Raw genomic sequence first — 27,985 nt, 5'->3', positions numbered from 1 at the left:
GCACAATTTCAGATCATACTATTAATGTTGTCTATAAAAAAATTTTTATGTAGTCCTTTCGTCGTCCTCTCGGTAAGCAGTTATCATAAAAAAACAAGAACAAGAAGTCAATAGTGTATAAGTGTCTACCAGATAACGTTTTTTAATATTAAATTATATGTTTAGCAACCAAGCATTAAATGAACTATCTAATCTAACGAGTACATTTACATAGTTTTTGGGCTGAAAATAAGCTGATTCATACACTAGCTTATTCCAACTTTCATTAATTCTAGTTTTGGCAGCAAAACTTTATAAAATTTAGAATAAAATTAACCGGAATACAATCACGCACAACATATTACAATGTAGACAGAAATAGACATCAATGCCTCTTGTTGGGGGGAGGCAAAAATAATTTAACGGTATTAACACCTAGATTTTGATTTCTACTAGTTGCTTCTTGCTTGGACAAGGGTTTGGCATGGCATGGTTTCAGATCACGGCTTCTGGTCTTCTACGTCTTCCATTTGAGCTGATTTACATTTCCCAGTCTCCATTGTCTGTAGTGAATAAAACAACTTTCAGATATATCAGAACAATAGCATACTTACACAGCTTACTCATGCTGAACCAAGAATAGATCCACTTATTTGATCATTAGACTTTACTACAACATGCATAGATTTCGGGTTCGACCATTGATTAGAATTTAGATACTCTTATAGAACCCCCCATCTTGTGAATCAATGATTCAGTTTAATTATTTTAGCAATCTTTACAGTTTTGCTCAATTTTCAATTAGGTCATTACAGTTTTATAAGTTTCTAATCAAATCCTGAGTGTAAAACAAAAGTTCACTCAAATCCATACATACTGTTACAAAAATGTCAAATTAGATAAGTTAATCCATGAACACTCACATCCTGCATGGGCCTAATCATTTCTGAAAGATAAATAAATAAAACCGAAAACAAGAATATAGGAATGAGACATGTCACCTAGGAACCAACCCATACAAAAGACATGCCACTTAGGCTGCGTTTGATTTTGAGAACAAGACAAGACAAGACACTGAGAGCATGACACAAAGGACAAAGACAAAAAAATTAGTATTTTTGTATTTCGTTTGGTGATAAACTGAACATAAAATAGAACAAACAATAAAAAGTCTAATTTACATTCATTTTTTTCTTCACATAAAATTTAAAATAAAAAATAAAATGATAAAAAATATAACTATAAAAATCTTATAGTGATAAAAAAAATAAAAAAATAAATTGTGTCTCCGCGCAGTGTCTCTATATCCTTCCTGTTAAGGAGGACACAAAATACACTAATTCAGTATCTTAGGACACAATGTCTCTGTATTCATGTCTCAGTGTCCTATCCTTATAAACAAACGCAACTTTATAATCTTAGATAATGCATAAAATATACAATAAAGACGAAAGGACAATCATATGTGCAAGGCTCATAATTCCAATCTCTCACATCCGTAGGTGGCAAGTGTCCAAAACGAGCAAGCAACTAACCAAATATCAAATTATATCAAGCCAAATAAAAGGAAGACCATTCCCCCACCCAGTCACAACCTAAATCTAGTGGACACACTCATCTCAATCAAGCAGCAATCTCACCCAAAGTGTTCTACGTGTCCGTTCTCCTTGAGGCTTACTTTTTCAGATTTCACGGGAGAGTGGGTGGGGAAGAATTGCATTTAAAGTACAGGGAATAACTCCTAATAAAGAAAGTCTTTATGCTTGCACCTAGTAGTGGAATAGAACATAATAGAAAAACTGTATAGGTTGTGGATGCCAATGTCAAAAGCACCTTACTACTTTATATCATAAAGGGTTGAGAATCTTATTGAAAGCATGGTGTGCCCAAAAAGTTTAACACATTTAGAGCTTCCTTGTTTCAGCACAAGTATCAAGCACTAACTCGTGGCTAGTGCAATCATGGGGACAACTTTGGACAATTAATCATTCCATAGACACAAAAAACGTTAGAGCTTACTCAGAATGTAAACATGACCGGAGGTGACCGCCTAACTGACTAGGGCAGTACACTTTGCTGTAAGGCTGTCATATATAACTTGGAGATTACGGGATCAAATCCTAGAAACAAACTCTGTTTGCAAGGATATAATGGAATATATCAACCCATGCACTACCCCATTAGGAAGGAGACTAGAGCATTGAGCTGCCCTCTTTTACTAATATGTTGGAGGTGTTATGGATCCATTCAATTTTGGAGCTACAGGAGCTGTTTAATATGACAAATTGATGACTCCAGACATACTTACCTGAAAAACACTAACAACTAGCGATTCAACCTCTCAAACAGCTAAATAAGCTGTGCCTTTTTGAGGTCAGAAACAACTCCATGATCCTCGGTGCTTCTATCATTGTATAATACCTGCAAAAAGACAACATTTATTTCGCAAAGTAAATGACACCCCTCCTCCCCCAAACCCATAATAATAATAATAATAGTAATAATGATGATGATGATGATGATGATGATGATAATAATTAAAAAATAAAGAAAGAAAGATGTGAGCACCAAAATGTAACTTTGAGATGGCAAATACCTTATCTATGATACCATATTCAACAGCTTCACTTGGACTAAAATACTTTGGGCGCTGAATATCAGCTTCAATCTGCTCAGGTGTTTTTTCAATATGCTTTGCATATAATTTAACCTTGAAAAATGGAAAGAATTAAGTGAACTTTTGTTGTTATAATCTGTATTCTTTAAATCAATATTAGTTAATGATAATGAATGAAATCCTCAATCATAAGGGTCAGCATTTAAATCTAAAACATGCATAAATAGACTATTGAAGCCCAAACATATATATAGTCTCAAACATAAGTAATCATTCATAATTGCAGCCTCTGGTTGAAGGGAACAAGAAAGCGTTAAGCCATAGCTCTACCACACACAAAATAAAGCATCAGCTGCATAACTTTTCATAATAATGATCACATAAAGTTGAACCGACACACATAAAAGTATAGAAAAGATCATTATTGTTCTAACCAATTCTGTCTTCACATTATTGACTTCTTTTCTTGCAAGGTTAACATCCGTTGCTTGTCCTTGAAACCTTGCTATTGGCTGCAAATTGAAAATTATAATATGTTAAGATGTTCTAGAATTGTGGAAAAGATCCTCAACATAATTGACATAAACTAAGTATAGAAAGAAATATTCTAGATCATACCTGTCTTATCATTATTGTTGATGATGGCAAAGCAGAACGGTTTCCCTTTGCACCAGAAGCCAAAAGCAAAGCTGCTTCTCCCCAAGCATTACCAACACAAAGGGTAAATATAGGAGGCTTGACATACCTATAACAAGACAACTTAGCTAGATTTATAAACACAAACTTTCAACCAGAAATTGAAGTTGTGAACAAGTTACACAATAAAAAGATATAATAAACATTTCATATTGTGTGAAATTAAAAACTAATAAGATATAATAACATAATGATTTTAATGCTGGGCCTTCATCGGCAAAAGTTGGTAATAAACTTCTACCATTCTATATGCCCATGAGAGTTGAGGGTAGAAAAGAAGGAGCTTTCTTTGGTGGGAAAGTATATTTAGATCCTTAGTGGTCCAAGATTCTTACAAAAATATTTTTATTATTACCTAAGAAGATTGCAGATGAGTGGAGGAAGAGCACCTTAGTCCCTATCTACAAGAATAAGGAATATACAAAATTGTGAAAACTTCAGAGGAATCAAGATCATGAGTCATACCATGAATGGGAGAGGGAGATAGAATGGAAGTTGAGACAGGAGACACAGGTTCTAGAGAACCAATTTGGTTTTATGCTATGTAAATCCACCACTGAAACTATATACTTGTTAAGAAAAATGATGGAGAGGTATTGGAGTAACATAAAGGATCTACGTATGGTGTTTATTGATCTGGAAAAAAAACATATCATAGGATAACAAGAGAAGTCTTATGGAAGATTTTAGGAAAGAAGAGAGTAATGATTGCATATTTTTGTGCAATTAGGAATACGTACGATGGGTTAGAACTAGTATGAAGACTTGAGATGGTGTGACAGAGGAGTTTCTCATTGGTGTAGAACTACACCAAGGATCATCTCTAAGTCTATATCTTTTCATATTGGTTTTAGAAGTGGTCACTGAGCATATACAAGTACCCGTACCATGGTGCATGTTTTTTGTCGATAACATCGTCCTTATGGGAGAATCAAAGGAGGATTTAAATAAAAAGCTATATTAGTGGAGAGAAGCCTTAGAGAGGTACAGTTTGCACATATGCCTCAGTAAGAGAATATATGGAATGTAAGTTTGGCACACGGAGGGGAAACACTAATAGAGAAGTGAAAATTAGAGAAGCATACTACCACAAGTAAAGTTTTTTAAGTATCTTGAATATCATACAGGATAACGAAGAAATAGAGGATGTAAAACATAAAATCCAAAAAGGCATGTCAAAGTGGCAGAATGTGTCTGGTTCTCTAAATAACAAAATGGTACCTTTAAAATTTAAATGTAAATTTTATCACATTACCCTTAGACCGGTTATGCTATATGGAATAGAATGTTAGATGACAAAGGGTGAGCATGAACATAAAATTAAGAATGGCAGAGATGAACATAAAATTAAGCCTTGCTATGCTATATGGAATAGAATGTTATTGTTGTTATTATTGTATTTAAATACTTCAAAAGTAAATTTTATTTTGAAATTTCTATTTTGTCTTTCTATCTCTCTTTCACTACCCCACTCCATGACTTCCCTCCCCATTTTTCAAGTCTACAGGGTATAGTGGCAACTCATCTCCTCACTTTGTCCCTTATGCCCTATCCTCCACCTCCTCTCCCCCTCTCCCCCCTCCTTCTGTCCCTCTCTCTTTCTTCCTCTTCTACACATACCGCCACCTCCAATAATCTTCCCTAAAAGGGAAAGAATTGTTTTTTAAAAAAAATAAAAACTAAAAAATCCTCGCATTCTAATATCATACCATATTCCAACAAGCAGCACACAATTGTGAAATTAAAATATAAAGTTATGATGATGACTCCTCCCTTAACCCCAATTAATATTTGTTTCTCATTGCTCCCAGTATAACAAATATAAGGTCCGTTTTGGCCCAAAGTTGGTCTTTATTGTTGTATATAACTAGCAACCATGGATATTTAGTCAACAACATGGACTTTTTGCTCAATGTGGTGGCCTCTTCAAGGATCTGCCTAAGAATTTCAAGTTCAAGGTTATTTAATGTTGCAAGAAAGCATAAAGAGGAATGGGATAAAATGAAAGAAATGGAAAAAGAAAGGATGAATATGGCATTTCATACTATTATTTTATATATTTTTGCATGGAGCACCAACATCCTGATTTTAGGTTTCCCCACCGAAATCAGAACGGAAAAGAAAATAAAGAGTTGTTATACATGTTCTCAACTAAAAGACATCTGTCAACATAAGTAACATAAAGATATACAAGATGATAAAAAAAAAAAAGCATAGATATTAACCTCATCACATCATAAATTGCAAATGCTTCGGTCTCATAACCCAACTTCTCACCTCCCTGAAAGAAATAAATAATATCCTATTAAAGTAATCACCAACATATAGGGATCACTACTTTAGCATCTTATGGGAATCATTTGCAATAATTTCTGCCTTGCAAAGTAAAACAGCAAGGGTTAGCACAATTTAACACTTCAGTGCCCAAAAATGAAAGAATTACAATCCAGCTATGTTGATTTATTCTAAACACAAACACACCTGATATGATAAAGTTTACTTGTTCTTGGAATTATTGTTGTATAAGATACTAGAAGATACATATTGGTTTTTGCATTTTAATGATTTCTTCATTTGACTATGCTATTCAAAGGCGTGAATTGATACACTCATCCTATATTACTTGATTTTTGTTATCCATTTAATGCCTATTAGTGTTCCAAAAGTTTCCTTTCTAAATGCTGGGTTGACATATAGTGCAACATTAAATAACTTGCAAACAATAATCTATGATCCAGCAATAATGTGCATATCATATCAAAATCAAAACAAAAGTTGACACATTTAAGAATATACAACTCAATGATTGACCAACTCTTGCAATTTTGGGTGAAAATAAGACAAAACTATGCTTAATGCCCACGCTGCTAACTGCAAACGGGGATAACATCCAACTACAGTCTTTCATTATTCCTGAATTAAATGCATTTATACTAACAAACCAATTTTGCTTCTAAAAGATTAGTGAAATTTAAACTACCAAATCTACTCCGGTATCTCCCTCCAATACACCAACTCCTCAGTCCCTCTCCTCCTTTCCCAACTTTTTATTTCCTATTCCTTGTCATAACATTTCCTACTTCTGCATCAAACTACTCCTTTTAAAGTGCTATTTGCATTTCAGTGATACGAATGCTTCAACCCAAATTAGTAAATACAAAGAGCGGACGTCAAGCTATGAAAATTGAGAAATACTTTTCATGAACATGAAATGACAATATTAATAACACATCATAAAGAGTGCTACTTACCTTAGTTGTCCCAGTGGAGTTTATGTATAGGTAAATAGGCTTTTGCTCATCTTCATACTGAAGGTAAAGAAATTCAGCTAGTATTAACTCTGTAACAGATGGAACAAGAGACATGCCCAAATAAACAATTCGATTTTTGTATAAGTAGGAAGCTAAGTCTGGTGGAGGTTGCTCCCATGCACTTCCTCTAGAGAACGGAATAACCTATTCATAGACAAGAAGCAAAAAGGAACAAACCAACATCAATTGTTGTACCAAGTTAAATCAATTATTAGCATAACAATAACATTTCAGAACGGAATCATATATGTTATGAAATATTTGTTCATGATACTGCACAGCCATGACCATAAAAAACTTTATTATATTAAGCAAAACAAGAAAATCTATCAGCATGCTAGAAGAAAAGAAAAGAAGAAAGAAGATACATGTATTGGAAACCAGGCAACAAAACAAATTACAAAAGTAAAGAATGAATAGAGCTCCCTATCCTCTCCAGTTATCCACCAAAGAGGCAATGCAACGCTGACCACTATTGATAAAAGCACTATCTCCCTATCAAGCACAAGGCAAACTAGCAAAGATCTTCTTATCTTGCAATCTAAGATCCAATTTTATCTATTCTTTTTTCCCCCTTTTTTTGTTTTGCTTTCAAAATTGCATAAGGAAATATTAAAAAACTAGAAAAATCCAGAATCCCTTTTTCACTATTTTCTTCGTCACATCCTGAAAGAAACGCATGTAAAAAAGTAGATGAAACATAAACAAAACAGACTCGAAGCATTTGTGTTGTAATAATTGGCACCAAACCCCACCCCCCACCCCTTTCCCTCCAATTCTTCGGAAACCTCTCAACAAATAAAAAAACAATTACTCCAAAACTTTCAAGGGAAGCCTATCATTCACCTAGGTGAATGGATATTTATATCAAGAAGTTTCTATAGGTTCTGAAAAGACAAGCATTCAAATCCGAGATTTACTATTTTATGTTGATTAATTATTTTCAATTGAGGAGCTTAAGATGAAGCATTTGGATATCCAAGTTCCCGGCTTCTCTATTACAAGAATGTCCATTTTCTCTGCCTGAAAAGGCCAGCACTTTTGGCAACTAAGAAAAAGAAGTGAGGCTTGGGGAAGTGAAAAGGATCATGTAAGACTTCATCAAACAACTTATTCCGCAACTTTAACACTTACCACTAACAGCTCCCTCCTTTAGCTACAGCACAGGAATGTAATGTGCTAAAGGGAAGCATTTGAAATAGAACTCTGAACTAAGAAGCATTTTTCTTCCAATCTGTTCTGATATTAACACGCAAACATTTAAACTGAATTGAATACATACATACGTATGTCTTCATTGATTCATAAAAGGAACTACATAGAAACATGCCGGTCTGTCCTTTATAATTATAGCAAAGTTTATACTTCAAAGTGTACAGATTTTGCACAACTTATCAAATTTTAAATAAATAAATAAACAAATAAATACCCTGAGACCATTTACAGCGTGTATTATATACTATAACGTGCAAACCAAAATTCACAATTCAAACTGTAAAATTTCATAGAGATACATTGAAAGTTTCAACTTTCACTTCAATGTCTTGGCTATTCAATAATGTGAAATTCGGTTCGAGAAAAGAGGAAGGTGTTGGAAGAGTGTACCATAGTAACGACGCCTCGTTTACCCTTGGTGCCACGAAACGACGCCGGATTGAGAGAAGAAGGGCGTAGCTTGTGGCCGGCGAAGGGGCTGGAGGCGCTGCTGGCGGAGGTGGCGAAAGGGGCAACAAAATTGGTAGAGAGAGAGGCTCTGAGGGCTGCGGAGGAAGAGGAGTTGAGGGCTCTGATGGGGGGATGGATTCTAGAAGAAGATGGAAAGGGGAGAGTGGGTCTGTTGAGGGAGAAGGTGGAAGCTGCGGTGGCAGCAATCTCCATAGCTTCAAGAGTTGTAACTTGGAAGTGTCTCTGTGGCTGTGTGGGTAAATCAGAAAGAGAAAGAAAAAGAAAAAGAGGGAGTGAGGAGAGGAAGGAACAAAGTCATGTCTTTGGAATGGTATTATTGGGCTTCCCCAGTTCACAAAACAGACAGTTATAATGATTGAGGTCCAGCCCAGTTATGTTAAGGAATTCGGGAGATCTTTATTGAATGACTGAATGGATCAAACCTTTTTTAAACGAAAAGGTCTATAAAGAGATAAAGTGAGTTGTTAAGATTTAATTATATAATAAATTTAAGTTTTTATTTTTATTATTTATATTTTCAAAAAGAGAAACTATGGAAACAATGATTTGAATGAACAATGTGAACAATAATTTAAAATTAGAAAGTCAATTATAATTAAAATTCAGATTTTTAAATTAATTATCTAATTATAAAATTTTAAAATTTTAAAACTTAGGATTTGTAGTTTAAGTTATTCCCACTACAGACGATTACTTCTAATACTTTCGATTTCACCTAATCTCCGATATCTCCTCTCGTCGCCGCAGCCTCATCTGTGTCATTGCAACCGCCGCCCCCTAGCAGAAAGTTTCGACGCCCGTATTATTTCCCACCAACGTCACCATGGTCCCTCGGACACACCATCGCCACCTCAAATTGTGCTTCCCTTATTTTTCCGTATCTCGGTGATCTCTAATCCCCCTCTTCCCAGTGTGTCCCCTCCGGCGCCTTGACAACCCCCTTCCCCCGGCTAGTAAGAATCTCAGCCACCACCGCAGTAGATTTCGTTGACGCACCGGCCTATTCTAAATGCAATGTGCCAAGACAACGACATAGCCAACCAAGTTGGCAAGTATTCTCACTTCTTGATCCTAAGCCTCTTCGAGCATGACCTTCTTCGGTTCATTCTCAGGTTCTTTCAAACCTAAAGTATTATCCTCTCAATGGTCATAACCTCTGCACTTGCGTCGCTGCTCCATATCCTTTTTTGCTGGCTCTTGTATTTTGTTCATTCTTTTGTTGGTTCTTGTGTTCATTCATCTCCTTCTTCTCCTACTTCAATTGCCAATTTATGATGATCATTTTAGTAGATATGCGGATAGTTATTTTAATTCTTATGTGGATGATTATTTTGATTGGATATGGTTTAGTTATATATAATAAAAATATGTTAGATGTTCAATTCATTGGATATGCAGATGATTATTTTTGTCGTTAACTGGATAATTATTTTTACTAGGGGTGAATGACACTGGTGGCGGTGTGTGACAAGTCAAGCAGCGACGGTAAAATAGGATGATTATTAATGAAGGTGGGGTGACAGCCGGTTGAGAAAGAAGACTGTATTGAAGTAAAATATTTTGGTAAATTAAGATTTGAGATGATTTTTTTTTAAAATAACTAAGTGAATTTTTTATTTAAATAATTTATGGAGTGTTTTTTATTTTTTTATATGTATTGAACTAAATCTTCAACCCATTATTCATATTGTTAAAATTTTTCACTGTCTCTTTAGCAGAGTATATATATATATATATATATATATATATATATATATATATATATATGGTAGATGCATGTACAATGCCCAAACCATTAGCATGTTAATCATTTCTTTATATATATATATATATATATTATGATGCATTTTTAATGAATTTTATATATGAATCTAATTATATAATTTAATAATTATATTTTATGTTGATGGTATAAATGATTATTTAAAAAATAGATATATATATATGTAGAGAGTGTGTATGTGGCAGTTGACCTGTATTTCTATTTAAAAGATATTATCGTTTCGTTACTAGAAACAGTATTTTTAATGGTTATTTATTTTGTTTTTATCAATAATTAGACATTAGTTATCTTATACTTTATTACTAAAAAATTTTAGCGATAATTATATTATTATTGGTAAAAAAATTTTAATAGCAGCAGAAAATATATAATTGCTATAATAACAACTAATATATAATTGTCACAAAAACATAAATTGAATAAGTCTATGGTGGCCATTATGTTATTGCCATAAAAAATTGTTACTAAAAAAGATTTTTCCTGTAGTGTTTATCCACAGATACTTCCTTAATTTGTCATGTTTCCATGTCAGATACATTTCACAAACGACATACAATGACACTTGTCCGACACGCGTGTCTTTTGTGTTCAACCGTGTCTTAATAAAAAAAAATCTTTTTCTGAACACGCTTGAATACTTCTAAATACTATCACGTATCAGTGTGTCTAGTCTTATTTTTAATATATGTAATACCCGGTCTAACCGAAATTAATTGAATAATAAGTTAAGTAGGAGCGAATATGGTTGGAAGATTTGGCAATTGGAATTTGATGATTTAAATATGATATTTGGATTCAGTGAATTTTTCCGAGTCGAAAAACATAGTTTTCTATGTAAAAGCGCGCAGTGAAATTCTGACCGGCAGTACCGGCTGAGACCTGTTTGGTACTGCAGCTGAGAAAATTGATTATGAATAAATAAGATTAAGAAATGAGGAATTATAATTAGGGAAGGTAGAAATATTTGAAGTGCGATTTAAAGCGCTCATCTTAAACGTTTTGGTCCAAAATTGGGCCAACGGACAAAAATAAGTAAACCGGGCCTAAGTGGGCCCAAGACCCAACATATATAAACATTAGTTATGAGCATTTCAGCTCATTTTACCCTAAAAAGAAGGGTTGGGGCGCTGAATTGAAAAGAGAGAAGAGAAGAGAGAAAACCTAACTCTCTTTTATCTTCAAACCACCATAACTTGAGCTATGGAGCTCCGATTGACGAGCCGTTTGCGGCCACGCGTTGCTCTTTCCATCATCTACAATTCTATCTAAGTTTTGTGGTGAGTATTCCATTCATCTCTGTCCAATTTTTGAAATTACCCACTGTTGCACGTTTTTGGGAAGTTAGTATTGAAATCTTATGATTTTGGGTATTTAGGGATACTCCAACATGGATTCCAAGTGGATTCTATCCCTACTTCATATGGGCTGAGGTAAGAAGTGCTCAAACCTTTGTGATTTGTCATTTTTATGAGCCCTAGGTTGATGTATGTATGTGATATTGGTTATGTTAGTGTATTTGATGGTCTTGGTGCACAATTGGGAGACTGGTGTTGCTTGAGAAGCTTTGGTGAGGCTTGGGGCTAAGGTTGGTGGAGACTTCTAAAGAAGAGGCTCAATTGGTTTGGCTACAAGAGGTACGGTTTAAGTTTCATTTAAGTACCGTGTGGTGTGATGAGAATTCCTAGGCTAGATGCCCCTAGGATTAAGTTTGGATTGTGTAAATGGTTAGTGCTAATATGCATAGTTGGTATGTAATGTGAATTAATGATTGGGTTGAGAATTGTGTGGCCTTGTATGCTTGGTGTATTGAGAATTTGATGTATTGGGTAATGAGTATTGATTTGTGGTTTATGCATTTAAATTGTGAATTTGGGGCGGAGGCCGTGAATCTTGGGCCGGAGGCTGGAAAGAGGTAAGGAAGGTAAGTTGATGTGTGCATTGTATGATGACACAAGTGATTCGATGAATTTCAGATAATGAATATGTGAATGATTGGGTTGGTTATTGAATAATAAGGTTTGAGGAGTTGAAGTGTGGAATTTGGTAATTTTGGGTGAAATTATGTAGATGAGGTATGTTTGGTTTTGGTTGAGAAATATTATGTGGTCATATATGTGATTATGATTATTGATGTCTTGATGGTATGATAATGCATGAGAGATATGTATGTTGTGATATATGCTTGAGAAATGATTAAGGTTGATTTGTGGATGAAATCATGTGATAGTGAGTATGATATTGATTATGTATAATGAGGATTGATCGGAAATAGTATTGTTGGAAATTGGGATCAGGAAGGATGTATGACATGTTAATGTGTTTGTAATTTAGCCATTTGTTTGAAATGGGTAAAAATGGTTATATGGCGGTTTTGTGAATTGTGGTAATGTGTTAGTGTATGAGTTGAGGAGGCTTAATGTCGATTTCGATATACTTTGATTGATTTCAAAGAAAAGGGATGAAATTGGCATGTTTTGGTTGATTTTGAAAAGAGTCGGAAATGGCTTGTTTTGAAAATGGCACTTTGTGGTTTTGAGTGAAAACATGGTTTTTGGGCATACTTCGACGGGACATAACTTGGACTGCGGATTTCTGTTTTGTGCTAAACTTGTTTAGAAGTGAAATTGGATCCAGGATGTCCATGCCGTTCGAAGAACGGGCGAAAAACGATTTAAAATGAGAAAGTTATGTCCGTCGGAAGATTAGGGGTTGAATCTGTGAATTCTGCAGCTTTTAACTTAGAAAATTTTTAGCAGAATGACCCTCCACGCGTAGGCGCACTTGGCGCGTACGCGTCGTTCTTCAAGAAGGCACCATCCACACGTGCGCGTGGTGTGCGCGTGCGCGTCGATGCGCTGCACCCAATGCCCAGCCATTTTCCCGAGAGTTGTGCCAGAGTTGTGCCAGTTTTGTGCCTGGGGCGCAAATGCACCCACGCGTACGCATGGCTGACGCGTGTGCGTCCTCTGGCTGTGTTTAAATCCGCGCGTCCGCGTGTATGACGCATATGCGTCGATGAGCTTTGTGGCCATCCACGCGTGAGCGTGAAGTATGCGTGCGCGTGGCCCTGTTTTCATCCCAAAGTTGATTTTTGAGTTTTAAAAACTAAATCTCATACTTCTAAGCCTCTGATCTCACCCCTTATGTATTAAATCATTATGATATGCCTAGCAAAGAGGAAGGAGCTAGGGGATGTGGTAACTTGCGAATGAAGCAAGGGGAGAAGTTGTGATCAATGATGATCAAAGATGATTATATGAGATATGGAGGATGACGGTAGAAGTACCGTGTATGCCATGAGCCGAAGGGCTATATTTATTGATAAATGGCTGGTTCTTGATTGAACCATGAGCCGGATGGCTAAGTTATTGCTGGGTTACGGCAAAGCCATTATTGATTATGGCTGAGTATAAATGCATATATGATTAATGAATGAATGTGTTAAATGGATAATAATGGAAAATGTCGAAATGTGATGTGTAACCCCGGGTAGTAGGCAGTGGCGTTGTCCATTTGCTCCGGGTATGAGACGGAAAAGGATGTTTATGATAAATGAGTTTAATTATGGAGTTTTGAATGAATGTATTTGTGATACCTGGGTAGTAGTAAGGGTTGTGGTTCGTCCCACTTGCTCCAGGTTAATGTTTGAGATTTGATAACAATGAGGATTGATAATATGAATTGAGATTGAATGAATATATGTTTGAGATACCTGAGCAGTAGCAAGGGTTGTGGTTCGTCCCGCTTGCTCCGGGTCAATGCTTAAGATACCTGGGTAGTAGCAAGGGTTGTGGTTCGTCCCACTTGCTCCAAGTCAGAGATTGTGACGCCTGGGTAGTAGCAGTAGTAGTGGTGATTCCACTAGCTCCAGGTTGAGCTTTTAAACACCCACCTGGGTAGTAGCCGCAGTAGTGGTTGTTCCACTGACTCTGGGTTGAGCAGGTAGTAGCAAGGGGGTTGTAGCTCAAACCTACTTGCTCCGCAAGGGGTGTTTCTGTCCAATGGTTAGCTACCAAGACATGTCGGGCTGGCTATATAACCGACAGATGATATCATCAGCCATAGGACAGGCATACATCATTTGCATATGTTTGAATTGTTTGGGTTTGCCTATTTGTTTTGGATTTCTACATCATATATGCTTTGTTACCTGATTATGTGCTACTTGTTCTACTTGTACCTTATTTGTGTATTACTTGCCTGTATTGCTTGTGTTTGTACAACTGAGAGGCCCCTCATGCTGGTGTCGGTGAATGTTGGGGCCTGTTCTTGATGAGATGATTTGATGATACGATTGCATGATGATGATGATCATTGAATGAGATAATTTGAGCTCCCTAGGGAGATATAGTGATGTGGTTTCACTAGCTCCAGGTAAGGATATGATGTATTGATACAAAATTGCTGAAGTAGAACAACTGGTGGTGGTTTTGCTTATGATTCTGAGTCTGATTCGTGGAAGAGTCAGCGAGTTGGAAAACATGCGTAACATGAACTAGATTTAGTATCCCCTTATGACAGTTGCCTATTCATGGATTAGTGAGAATCTAGGCTGGATATTTGGTGAAAAGGAGTTTAGGATGCTTAACGAGTTTTTATTGCAGTGCATTGTATTTATTTGGCACTTCTACCGTACTGGGAACCCATGGGCCCGGGGTTCTCATTCCGTATATATCTCTTGTTTTTCAGATACAGGTCCAGGTGCTCAGAAGTGAGCTGTGGTTCGTCTGATAGACGGCGAAGATCTTTATTTTCTCTACTTTGTGTTTTGCTTAGAATCTCTCCACCTTTGTTTTGAAAAGATTATATTATATATTGAACTCTTTTGGACTTGCCTATAGAGGCATCTTATGTTTCCTTTGGGAGAGATTAGGATATGCTGTTGTCAACTACTTTCATACTGTACCCTAGCCGGCCTAAACTTCGCGGGTCGCGACTAGTGGCTATTACTTATGTTATATATATCTATATGTTATCTATCTCTTAATCTTCTTTATGCCTTGTCCGTATATCGCGTTCGGCTTAACAGTTTAACTTTTCGTTGTCGAAACGTGAGTGATACGTCTTCGCGATTTTATTTCTACTCTTTTCAGGCTTCTCGATTAATACTCCTTTTGAAATTTACCTTTATTTATATATTAAAAATCCACCTGAGAGTCGTACCACCGTAATATCATTGACTTATGACTCGAGTATAAGGATTTGAATATTAGGGTATTACAATATATATTCTTGAAATGAGTTTAAAAATATTATATATTATTATTATTAAAATAAAATATATTTTAAATATTTTATATTTGAGGTGAAGGATAAATGTTTAAAAGGTAAAGTTTCTTTAAGTAGCAGTGAAAAGATAAGTTAAAATTTGAGCATATTTGAAGATGTAATAAAATTTTTACTTTGAGAAGTTAATTTTTAAATTGAGACATGATGTCATTTTTTTTCAATCGATATGTGTTTAACTTGAATTTTGTACTGATTAATTGACATATTATTGATAGATTTTAACGAAAGGTGAATTTTTTTAATTTTTTTTTCTTTTAACTTTTACATTTACACAAAGCAATTTAGGATATGAATAATTACTACAGTTACAAAAATAAACTAAACCATCATTTTTTTTTTCTTCTAAACCTACAAAAACATACTTTGTAAATATGATCTAACTGTATGTTAGATAATACAACTTCTCCAAAACAATATAAAAAGTGCAAACTATAAATGTAGGAAATATCAATGCTTTATTTTTAGGCGAAAGACCACAACTAGCTCTTTGGGTTAGTTTTTATTAACATGCTGCAATTATTTAAATTCTAGAAAGTTGGTATAATTAATTATTGTAGTATAGTTATTATTAACGAAGAATAGTTCGAGGGGGGAGCCGGGGGGGGGGGGGGGGGAGCTAAAAGTTGAAAGATATTAATTTATGTTACAAATTATATTGGAAATATGTTTTGAATGTATTAAACAAAATAATATACTATGTGATATAAAAATGCTCAAAATATGCTAATATTAAAAGAAACTGATGAAATATGAGATAACAAATATGTTGGATAAATAAATTAAGGCGTTAAGATTGCTAAATTCAAATCAATACATGATAAGAGTTAACACCAAAGTTAAGATTGATAAATTCAATATTCCTAAAAACTTCGTAAGAAACCATATAAAGTATGATAATTAGTAAGTGATTTTTTTTAGTTTGTTAATACTAATAAAATAAAAAATAATAGTGAAATTTGAACTAAGTTGTGTTGGCAATTTTTTTACCATTATAATTACTAACAGCTTACCGGGCATTTTTTTATTGTTTATATGGTTGAAAATGATAAATTTTTATTAAAAACATAAAAATGTAAGTATTTAGTATTAATGTTATCGTTTTATCAAAAAAAAAAATATATATTAATGTTATCGTTCAACGAACGCTGTTGGTCATAGTATAAGATGTAATTATCGTCATTGTATCATTCTATTTTAAATAAAACATATCCAATTTAGAATACGCATATATCATAGTTACAAAAGGAAACAAATATTCATGTGCATAATTTTTTTTTCCTGAATCTTATTTTAGTGGTAGAACAAAATATGGATCTAAATTTAAAAACAGTTTCATTTTTTTACAAATATTGGTAAAAGAAAATTAGGTTTTTTTATTTCTATTTATAGATTAAATTATAAGAATAATTAATAAAAAAAATGGTAATATTTATATCCTAACCAAACAATTAAAGTCAGGTTTAACAAAAATAAAAGATCCAATTTATAAAGGAAGTCTTCAACCTGTACTCGACCTCTATAAAGAGGTCAGACACTACAAAAGAGTTCAACTGTTCAAGCTCTACTTGTCCAAGCAAGTAAATTACCTCCGTGAATCTCTCTTACTATCTCTATCTCTCCTAAAAGATAGATGCCAACGAACTCCCAAGATAAAGGAAACGATTATCCATCAATAAAGATTGAACTACTCTAACAAAGGTGGTCGTCGACTCTACTATAATACACTGACACCCCTTAGGTATACACACGTTCTAATCTACTAAAAACCTGCCTAAAACCCTTGCTAACTTAACCATCGAAGTCTCTTGCAGGTACCACCCCTCCTCATGAAGAACTTGGACGGCGGCATTTCGGCACAAAAACAAGTCGGACGTTGCCCCACAAGGAGTTTGGACGTGCCCAAATTAACGTTTCAGATAACTCTCGGAACATTGACGCCATTGCCGAAGAATTGGGATTCAACCCTAATAATGGCGGACCACCAGTATGAAACGGGCATACAACATCTGAATCTGAACCTGAGCTCCAACCAGAGAGCTATGCCATTATACTTCCTCCACTACCACAAATGCATGTTCCTCACGGAGAAAGGACATCGAGAAATTTCCAGCCCAAACGATTCCAATCAGAGGTCCATCCACCATCAGAAGAAGACCCTCTGCAAACAATGGAACTGCTAGGATTGGCTCACAGTCAACGAGAACGATTAGAACAACTTGAATATGAAGCCGAGCATCAACGGGAAGCAGAACGGGAGCTGCGATGAGAAATGCGACGAAGAAGAGAGCTAAAAGAAAAGCTCTTACGACTAGAGGCCTATCTCCAAAGACGAAGTACCAGAACAGATCGGGAAGAAAGTTCCCTCAGGGGAGAAGACCCGTTCATAGAAGAGTTCATACAGGCTAAAGTTCCTAGGAATTTTAAAACTCTCGACATGGATCTCTATGACGGAACCTCTAACCCGAGACACCACCTTAGCAACTTTGAAAGCCGGATGTATTTAGCTGACGCCTTGATAAACCACTATTTTACGGTTTATTTTGTATTGAATTGAGTGGATTTTATCAATTATTCATACACTTATGCATATAATTCGCATGTTTTACTTTTTCCTTCCTAATTTTGTGCTATGATTGAAAACATGCTTCTTTGGCCTTAAAATTGCTAATTGTTAATCCTCTCTTATTACCATTTGATGCCGTGACATGTATGTTCAGTGTTTTCAGGTTTTATAGGGCAGGAATGGCTTAGAGGATGGAAAGGAAGCATTGGTGCACGAAATTGCAATCACACTTTTGCAACTCCGCACAACTAACCAGCAAGTGTACTGGGTCGTCCAAGTAATACCTTGCGTGAGCAAGGATCGATCCCACAGAGATTGTCGGTTTGAAGCAAGCTATGGTTATCTTGTAAATCTTAGTCAGGATATCAGAAATTATCAGGATTGATTGTAAAAAGCAAAAGAACATGAAATGGTTACTTGTATTGCAGTAATGGAGAATGGGTTGAGGTTTGGAGATGCTCCATCTTCTGAATCTCTGCTTTCCTACTGTCTTCTTCATCAAACACGCAAGGCTCCTTCCATGGCAAGCTGTATGTAGGGTTTCACCATTGTCAGTGGCTACCTCCCATCCTCTCAGTGAAAATACGTCCCTGATGCTCTGTTACAGCATAGGCTAATCATCTGTCGGTTCTCAATCAGGCCGGAATAGAATCCAGTGATTCTTTTGCGTCTGTCACTAATGCCCCGCCCTCAGGAGTTTGAAGCACGTCACAGTCATCCAGTCATTGAATCCTACTCAGAATACCACAGACAAGGTTTAGACCTTCCGGATTCTCTTGAATACCGCCATCAGTTCTAGCTTATACCACGAAGATTCCGATTGAAGAACCCAAGAGATAACTACTCAATCTAAGATAGAACAGAGGTGGTTGTCAGGCACATGTTCATGGTTGAGAATGATGATGATTGTCACGGATCATCACATTCATCCGGATTAAGAACAAGTGTTATCTTAGAATCGAAGCAAGCATGATTGAATAAGAAACAGTAGTAATTGCATTAATCCATCAAGACACAGCAGAGCTTCTCACCCCCAACCATGGGGTTTAGAGACTCATACTGTGGAAAGAAACGTGTAAGAAATGTTATGAGGTCATAAGGTACGGATACAATGTCAAAAGATCCTATTAATAGTAAACTAGTGTCCTAAGGTTTACAGAAATGAGTAAATGACAGAAAAATCCACTTCCGGGCCCACTTGGTGTGTGCTTGGGCTGAGCAATGAAGGAATTTCGTGTAGAGACATTTTCTGGAGTTAAACGCCAGCTTTCATGCCAGTTTGGGCGTTTAACTCCAAATTTTATGCCAGTTCCGACGTTTAACGCTGGAATTTCTGTAGGTGACTTTGAGCGCCGGTTTGGGCCATCAAATCTTGGGCAAAGTATGGACTATTATATATTGCTGGAAAGCCCAGGATGTCTACTTTCCAATGCCGTTGAGAGCGCGCCAATTGGGCTTCTGTAGCTCCAGAAAATCCACTTCGAGTGCAGGGAGGTCAGAATCCAACAGCATCTGCAGTCCTTTTTAGTCTCTGGATCAGATTTTTGCTCAGAACCTTCAATTTCAGCCAGAAAATACCTGAAATCACAGAAAAATACACAAACTCATAGTAAAGTCCAGAAAAGTGAATTTTAATTAAAAACTAATAAAAATATAATAAAAACTAACTAAAAGATACTAAAAACATACTAAAAACAATGCCAAAAAGCGTATAAATTATCCGCTCATCACAACACCAAACTTAAATTGTTGCTTGTCCCCAAGCAACTGAAAATCAAAATAGGATAAAAAGAAGAGAATATACTATAGACTCCAAAATATCAAAGAAACATAGCTCCAATTAGATGAGCGGGACTAGTAGCTTTTTGCCTCCGAACAGTTTTGGCATCTCACTCTATCCTTTGAAGTTCAGAATGATTGGCATCTATGAGAACTCAGAACTCAGATAGTGTTATTGATTCTCCTAGTTAAGTATGATGATTCTTGAACATAGCTAGTGTATGAGTCTTGGCTGTGGCCCAAAGCACTCTGTCTTCCAGTATTACCACCGGATACATACATGCCACAGACACATAATTGGGTGAACCTTTTTAGATTGTGACTCAGCTTTGCTAAAGTCCCCAATTAGAGGTGTCCAGGGTTCTTAAGCACACTCTTATTGCTTTGGATCACCACTTTATTTCTTTCTTTTTCTTTTCTTCTCTCTTTTTTTTTTCGAAAATATTTTTTTTTTCACTGCTTTTTCTTGCTTCAAGAATCATTTTTATGATTTTTCAGATCCTCAATAACAGTTCTCTTTCTCCTCATTCTTTCAAGAGCCAACAATTTTAACATTCTCAAAGCAACAAATTCAAAAGACATATGCACTGTTCAAGCATTCATTCAGAAAATAAAAAGTATTGTCACCACATCAAACTAATTCAACTAGTTTCAGAGATAAATTTCGAAATCCTGTACTTCTAGTTCTTTTGTGATTAAAGCATTTTTCTTTTAAGAGAGGTGATGGATTCATAGGACATTCATAGCTTTAAGGCATAAACTTAAATTTTATTAATTATGAACTAAGAACAAGACTCAACAAAGAAAAAAACAAAGAAAAAAACGCAAACATAGGCTCCTAATGATAGAGGTTTTCACAGAGTTAGGACTCAACAACCTTGATTTTGAGAAGTGGATGCTCCCTCAGCTTGAGAGGAGAACTTTTGGCGTTTCATCTCTTGAATTTCACGCCCCTGCTTCTCTTGTTCCTTCAGCAATTTGCAGAGCATGCAGTTCTGATTCTGCTGTTCTTCCTTCAGTTGCTCCATAGTCTCTTGCAACTTGGTGATAGATGCTTCTAGGCTGGACCAGTAGTCAATTCTTGGGAATTCAGGGAGGAATTCCTGCGCCCTCCTCTTGATGGAGTTGTCTTGCACTTGTCCTTCCATTGACTTCTTGGTGATTGGGTGTTCAATGGGTATGAACTCATCTACTCCCATCTTCACCCCAGCCTCTTTACAGAGTAAGGAAATCAAGCTTGGATAAGCCAATTTGGCTTCAGTGGAATTCTTATTTGCAATTGTGTAGATCTCACAAGCAATCACATGATGCACCTCCACTTCTCTTCCAAGCATAATGCAATGAATCATCACTGCTCTCTTGATGGTGACCTCAGAACGGTTGCTAGTGGGCAATATGGAACGCCCAATAAAGTCTAGCCAACCTCTTGCAATTGGTTTGAGGTCTCCCCTCTTGAGTTGGTTTGGGACACCCTTAGAATTGGTTATCCACTTAGTTCCAGGGAGGCATATGTCCTCTAGAACTTGATCCAACCCCTTATCTACTCTCACCATCCTCCTATTAAAGGAATCAGGATCATCTTGCAGTTGAGGCAACTTGAAGATTTCTCTTATTTTGTCCAGATGGAAGTACATAACTTTCCCTCTGACCATGGTTCTATAGGTATGGTAAGCAGTTCCAGTCATTCTCTGCTTATCTGTTAGCCACAGATTTGAGTAGAATTCCTGAACCATGTTCCTTCCAACCTTTGTCTCAGGATTGGTTAGAACTTCCCATCCTCTGTTTCGAATTTGCTCTTGGATCCCCGGATATTCATCTTCTTTCAGATCAAATTTCACTTCCGGGATCACTGACCTCAGACCCATTATTTTGTGATAATGGTCTTCATGTTCTTTGGTTAAGAACTTCTCTTGATTCCAAATATTCTTTGGATTATTCTCTTTCTTGCCTCTTAAATTGGTTTGTTTTTCCTTAGGAGCCATGATATTGATGAATCTTGGCTTAGTGATCACGGAAAAGTACACCAAACTTAGAGGTTTGCTTGTCCTCAAGCAAAAGAAAAGAAAGAAAAGAGAGAGAGAAAGAGGAAATTCGAATGGTGTGGGTAAAGGGGGTTCCAAACGTGAATTTATAAGGGAGGGGAGAGGAGATTTCGGAAAAAAATAAAAGTTTGAAAGGAGATTTGAGAAGATATGAAAAGAAATTGAGAAAAGGGTGAGTTTTTGAAGAAGATTTGTGATTAATTTGAAATAGATTTGAAGAATGGTTTTGGTTTGTGAAGATTTGAAAGTCAATGATGAAAGGTTGAAGTGCATTTATGTAGAAGAGTATGGTTAAAAAGAGGAAAGTTTGAAAAAAATTGAGTTGAAAACAAAAATGTGGTCCCCCCACCTTTCTGGCGTTAAACGCCCAGAATGGCACCCATTCTGGCGTTTAACGCCCATTTGCTACCTGGCTGGCGTTAAACGCCAGAAATCCTTTATCACTGGGCGTTTTTCCAAAACGCCCAGGATGCTGCACACCTGGCGTTAAACGCCCAGAATGGTGCCCATTCTGGCGTTTAACGCCCAAAATGGTACCATTACTGGCGTTAAACGCCCAGAATGGTGCCCATTCTGGCGTTTAACGCCCAAAATGCCCCTTACTGGCGTTTTTTCGCCAGTAAGCTCATTTTCTCTGCTTTTTGAGTTGAATCCTTCTGTAACTCTGTGAATTCCTTCATTTTTGATACTTGCCTCTGTAAGAACAATTCATACAACTTCCTAATGACTGGGTTACCTCCCAGCAAGCGCTTCTTTACTGTCTTTAGCTGGACTTTTACTGAGAATCACTCAAGCCTCAGTTTTGAGCATTCCTGCTCAAAATTTCCTTCAAGATAGTGCTTGATTCTCTGTCCATTTACAATGAACTTTCTGTCAGAATCAGTATCCTGAAGCTCAACATATCCATATGGTGAGACTCCTGTAATCACATACGGACCCCTCCACCGGGATTTGAGTTTTCCTGGAAACAGTTTGAGCCTAGAGTTGAAGAGCAGAACTTTTTGTCCTGGCTCAAAGACTCTGGTTGACAACTTCTTGTCATGCCATTTCTTTGCCTTCTCCTTATAGATTTTTGCATTTTCAAAGGCATTGAGTCTGAACTCCTCTAGCTCATTTAGCTGGAGCAATCTTTTTTCACCAGCTAACTGTGCATCCATGTTTAGGAATCTGGTTGCCCAGTAGGCCTTATGTTCCAGTTTCACAGGCAAATGACAGGCCTTCCCATACACCAATTGGTATGGAGAGGTTCCTATAGGAGTCTTGAATGCTGTTCTGTATGCCCACAGAGCATCATCCAAGCTCTTTGCCCAATCCTTTCTTCGGGCTATCACAGTCCGTTCTAGGATTCTCTTTAGTTCTCTGTTAGAGACTTCAGCTTGCCCATTTGTCTGTGGATGATATGCAGTTGCCACTTTATGGCTAATTCCATATCTAACCATAGCAGAGTATAGCTGTTTGTTGCAGAAATGAGAGCCCCCATCACTGATTAGTACTCTGGGAACACCAAATCTGCTGAAAATGTTCTTTTGGAGGAATTTCAGTACAGTCTTGGTATCATTAGTGGGTGTAGCAATTGCTTCTACCCACTTAGATACATAGTCCACTGCCACCAGAATGTAAGTGTTTGAGTATGATGGTGGGAATGGTCCCATGAAATCAATTCCCCATACATCAAACAACTCTATCTCTAATATTCCTTGTTGAGGCATGGCATATCCGTGAGGCAGGTTACCAGCTCTTTGGCAACTGTCACAGTTACGCACAAACTCTCGGGAATCTTTATAGAGAGTAGGCCAGTAGAAGCCACATTGGAGGACTTTAGTGGCTGTTCGCTCACTTCCAAAATGCCCTCCATACTGTGATCCATGGCAGTGCCATAGGATCCTTTGTGCTTCTTCTCTGGGTATACATCTGTGGATCACTCCGTCAGCACATCTCTTAAAGAGATATAGTTCATCCCAGAGGTAGTACTTGGCATCTGAAATTAATTTCTTTCTTTGCACATTGCTGTACTCCTTGGGTATGAACCTCACAGCTTTATAGTTTGCCATATCTGCAAACCATGGAGCTTCCTGAATGGCAAAGAGTTGCTCATCTGGGAAAGTCTCAGAGATCTCAGTAGAAGGGAGGGGCGCCCCAGCTACTGGTTCTATTCGGGACAGATGATCAGCTACTTGGTTCTCTGTCCCTTTTCTGTCTCTTATTTCTATATCAAACTCTTGCAGAAGCAACACCCATCTGATAAGCCTGGGTTTTGAATCCTGCTTTGTGAGTAAGTATTTAAGAGCAGCATGGTCAGTGTACACAATCACCTTTGATCCCACTAAGTAGGATCTAAACTTGTCAATGGCATAGACCACTGCAAGTAATTCTTTTTCTGTGGTTGTGTAATTCTTCTGTGCATCATTTAGAACACGGCTAGCATAATAAATGACATGCAGAAGTTTGTTATGCCTTTGTCCCAACACTGCACCAATGGCATGATCACTGGCATCACACATTAATTCAAATGGTAATGCCCAATCTGGTGCAGAGATAACTGGTGCTGTGACCAACTTAGCTTTCAGGGTCTCAAATGCCTGCAGACACTGTGTGTCAAACACAAATGGTGTATCAGCAGCTAACAGGTTACTTAAAGGTTTTGCAATTTTTGAAAAATCCTTGATAAACCTTCTATAGAATCCTGCATGCCCCAGAAAGCTTCTGATTGCCTTAACATTGGCAGGTGGTGGTAATTTTTCAATTACCTCTACCTTTGCCTTATCCATCTCTATTCCCCTGCTTGAAATTTTGTGCCCAAGGACAATTCCTTCAGTCACCATAAAGTGACATTTCTCCCAGTTTAAAACCAGGTTAGTCTCTTGGCATCTCTTCAGGACAAGTGATAGGTGGTTAAGACAGGAACTGAATGAGTCTCCGTATACTGAAAAGTCATCCATGAAGACTTCCAGAAATTTCTCTACCATGTCTGAGAAGATAGAGAGCATGCACCTCTGAAAGGTTGCAGGTGCATTGCACAGACCAAAAGGCATTCTCCTATAGGCAAACACGCCAGAAGGGCAGGTAAATGCTGTTTTCTCTTGGTCCTGGGGATCTACTGCAATTTGGTTGTAGCCTGAATAGCCATCCAAAAAGCAGTAATAATCATGACCAGCTAGTCTTTCTAGCATTTGGTCTATGAATGGTAAAGGAAAATGATCCTTTCTGGTGGCTGTATTGAGCCTTCTGTAGTCAATACACATACGCCACCCTGTGACTGTCCTTGTAGGAACCAGTTCATTTTTTTCATTATGAACCACTGTCATGCTTCCCTTTTTGGGAACAACTTGGACAGGGCTCACCCAGGGGCTATCAGAAATAGGATAAATAATCCCAGCCTCTAGTAGTTTAGTGACCTCTTTCTGCACCACCTCCTTCATGGCTGGATTTAGCCGCCTCTGTGGTTGGACCACTGGTTTGGCATTATCCTCCAACAGGATCTTGTGCATGCATCTAGCTGGGCTAATGCCCTTAAGATCACTTATGGACCACCCAAGAGCTGTCTTGTGCGTCCTTAGCACTTTAATCAGTGCTTCCTCTTCCTGTGGATTTAAAGTAGAGCTTATAATCACTGGAAAAGTGTCGCCCTCTCCCTGAAATGCATATTTCAGAGATGGTGGTAGAGGTTTGAGTTCAGGTTTGGGAGGTTTATCCTCCTCCTGAGGAATTTTCGAAAATTCCCTTACTTCCTCTAGTTCTTCTTGATCAGGTTGAGCATCTTTGAAGATGTCCTCAAGCTCTGATTCTAGGCTTTCAGCCATATTGATCTCTTCTACCAGAGAGTCAATAATGTCAGCGCCCATGCAGTCATCTGGTGTGCCTGGATGCTGCATAGCTTTTACAGCATTCAACTTGAACTCATCCTCATTGACTCTCAAGGTTACTTCCCCCTTTTGTACATCAATGAGAGTTCGTCCAGTTGCTAGGAAAGGTCTTCCTAGAATGAGAGTTGCACTCTTGTGCTCCTCCATTTCCAGCACCACAAAGTCAGTTGGAAAGGCAAATGGCCCAACCTTGACAATCATGTCCTCTATTATGCCTGATGGGTGTTTAATGGAGCCATCAGCAAGTTGGAGGCATATCCCGGTTGGTTTGACTTCTCCAATCAACCCAAGCTTTCTGATAGTGGATGCAGGTATTAGATTGATGCTTACTCCAAGATCACATAAAGCTGTCTTGGTGCAAGTGCCTTCCAATGTGCATGGTATCAGAAAGCTTCCAGGATCTTGAAGCTTTTCTGGTAAGCTTTTTAGAATGACTGCACTGCATTCTTCAGTGAGAAACACTTTTTCAGTTTCTCTCCAATCCTTCTTATGGCTTAAAATTTCTTTCATGAATTTAGCATAAGAAGGTATTTGCTCAAGTGCCTCTGCAAACGGAATCTTTATCTCAAGAGTCCTTAGATAGTCTGCAAAGCGGGCAAATTGCTTATCCTGTTCTGCTTTGCGGAGTTTCTGAGGATAAGGCATCTTGGCTTGATATTCTTCAACCTTAGATGCTACAGGTTTATTCCTTACAGAAGTGGTTGAAGAAGCCTTTTTAGAGGGATTACTGTCAGCACTCTCAGGTGTCTGATCTCCCCTTGGCGTTTGAACGCCAGGAATGGGTGGAAAATGGGCGTTTAACGCCAAATTTTCCCCCTTTTCTGGCGTTTGAACGCCAGAACTGGGCAAGGAATGGGCATTTAACGCCAGCTTTCCTTCCCTTTCTGGCGTTTGAACGCCAATATTCCTCTCTGGGCTCTTACTGTCCTCAGAGGGATTTTGAACAGTGGTTTGGTTGTCCTCTGTCACTTGTTCCTTGTTTGGCTTTTTACTCTTTTGAGCAGTGTTATTCAGGGTCTTCCCACTCCTCAATTGGACTGCTTGACACTCATCTGTTATTTGTTTAGATATTTGCTGTTTTGCTTGATTCAACTGTAGTTCAATGCTCTTATTAGCAACTTTAGTTTCATGGAGCATCTCTTTAAATTCTGCTAACTGTTCTGTCATCAGGAGCAATTGTTGATTAAGCTCATTCATCTGTTCTTGAGGATTAGTATCAGTGACTAATGCCATGACTTCCTCCTTTGGAACGAACTCATTGCTAGAATACAAGTATTGGTTTCTAGCAACAGTGTCTATAAGCTCTTGAGCTTCTTCAATTGTCTTCCTCATGTGTATAGATCCACCAGCTGAGTGGTCTAAAGACATCTGAGCTTTTTCTGTAAGCCCATAGTAGAAAATGTCTAACTGGACCCACTCTGAAAACATTTCAGAGGGACATTTCCTTAGCATACCTCTATACCTCTCCCAGGCATTATAAATGGATTCATTATCCTCTTGTTTAAAGCCTTGGATGTCCAGCCTTAGCTGTGTCATCCTCTTTGGAGGGTAAAAATGATTCAGGAATTTGTCTGTTAACTGTTTCCATGTCTTTATGCTTGCTGTAGGTTGGTTATTCAACCACCTTTTAGCTTGATCTTTTACAGCAAATGGAAATAGTAATAGTCTGTAGACATCCTGATCTACCTCTTTATCATGTACTGTGTCAGCAATTTGTAAGAACTGTGCCAGAAACTCAGTAGGTTCTTCCTGTGGAAGACCGGAATACTGGCAATTTTGCTGCACTATGATAATGAGTTGAGGATTTAGCTCAAAGCTGCTTGCTTTGATGAGGGGCGTGCAGATGCTACTCCCATATGCAGCTGTAATGGGGTTAGCATATGACCCCAGAGTCCTTCTGGACTGATCAATTCCACTTAAGTCCATGATGGACAAAAGGGAAATCGTAATGATTGCAAAGAGATAAATTTTGCTTATTTTTATTTTATTTTTTATTTTTTTTTGAAATAACCGAAAAATTAAAATAAAACAAAATAAAACAAAAGGAAAATAAAATAAAAAATTCGAAAATCAAAGGGAAAATGAGATCAAAGCAAATTGAGAACTGAATCAATTAGTAAAAAAAAAGATTTTGAAAACAGCAATTAAAAAATATGATTGAAAAAATTTTTATGAAAAAGATTTGATTCTTAAAAAGAGGAAAGAGAAAAACACAAAAAGACACCAAACTTAAAATTTTAGAAAATCAAACACTAATTTTTTTCGAAAATTTTAAAGGAAAAACACAAAGAGGACACCAAACTTAGAACTTTTGTGAATCAAAAAGGGACTAAGAACAAGAAAATTTCGAAAATCAAAAGAAAAACAACAGCATGCA

At 37.1% G+C, this 27,985-nt stretch overlaps 1 protein-coding gene across 1 annotated transcript; it reads right to left on the bottom strand.

The window, feature by feature from the left end:
• Positions 1-116: 116 nt before the first annotated feature.
• LOC130965012 (ATP-dependent Clp protease proteolytic subunit-related protein 4, chloroplastic) lies at positions 117-8,567 on the bottom strand. Its single transcript, XM_057889919.1, has 8 exons — positions 8,209-8,567; positions 6,544-6,747; positions 5,518-5,573; positions 3,215-3,341; positions 3,031-3,108; positions 2,576-2,689; positions 2,288-2,400; positions 117-542 (listed from the first exon to the last, which is right to left on the bottom strand). The coding sequence occupies exons 1-7, from the start codon at positions 8,479-8,481 to the stop codon at positions 2,329-2,331; spliced, it is 924 nt and encodes a 307-aa protein (XP_057745902.1). The 5' UTR covers positions 8,482-8,567; the 3' UTR covers positions 117-542; positions 2,288-2,328.
• Positions 8,568-27,985: the final 19,418 nt, after the last annotated feature.

This window comes from Arachis stenosperma, chromosome 1 (assembly GCF_014773155.1).
Source record: "Arachis stenosperma cultivar V10309 chromosome 1, arast.V10309.gnm1.PFL2, whole genome shotgun sequence".
NCBI classification, from domain to species: Eukaryota; Viridiplantae; Streptophyta; class Magnoliopsida; order Fabales; family Fabaceae; genus Arachis; species Arachis stenosperma.
The sequence above is the reverse complement of the archived record's forward strand: the minus strand, read 5'-3'. Positions and strand labels throughout refer to the sequence as shown.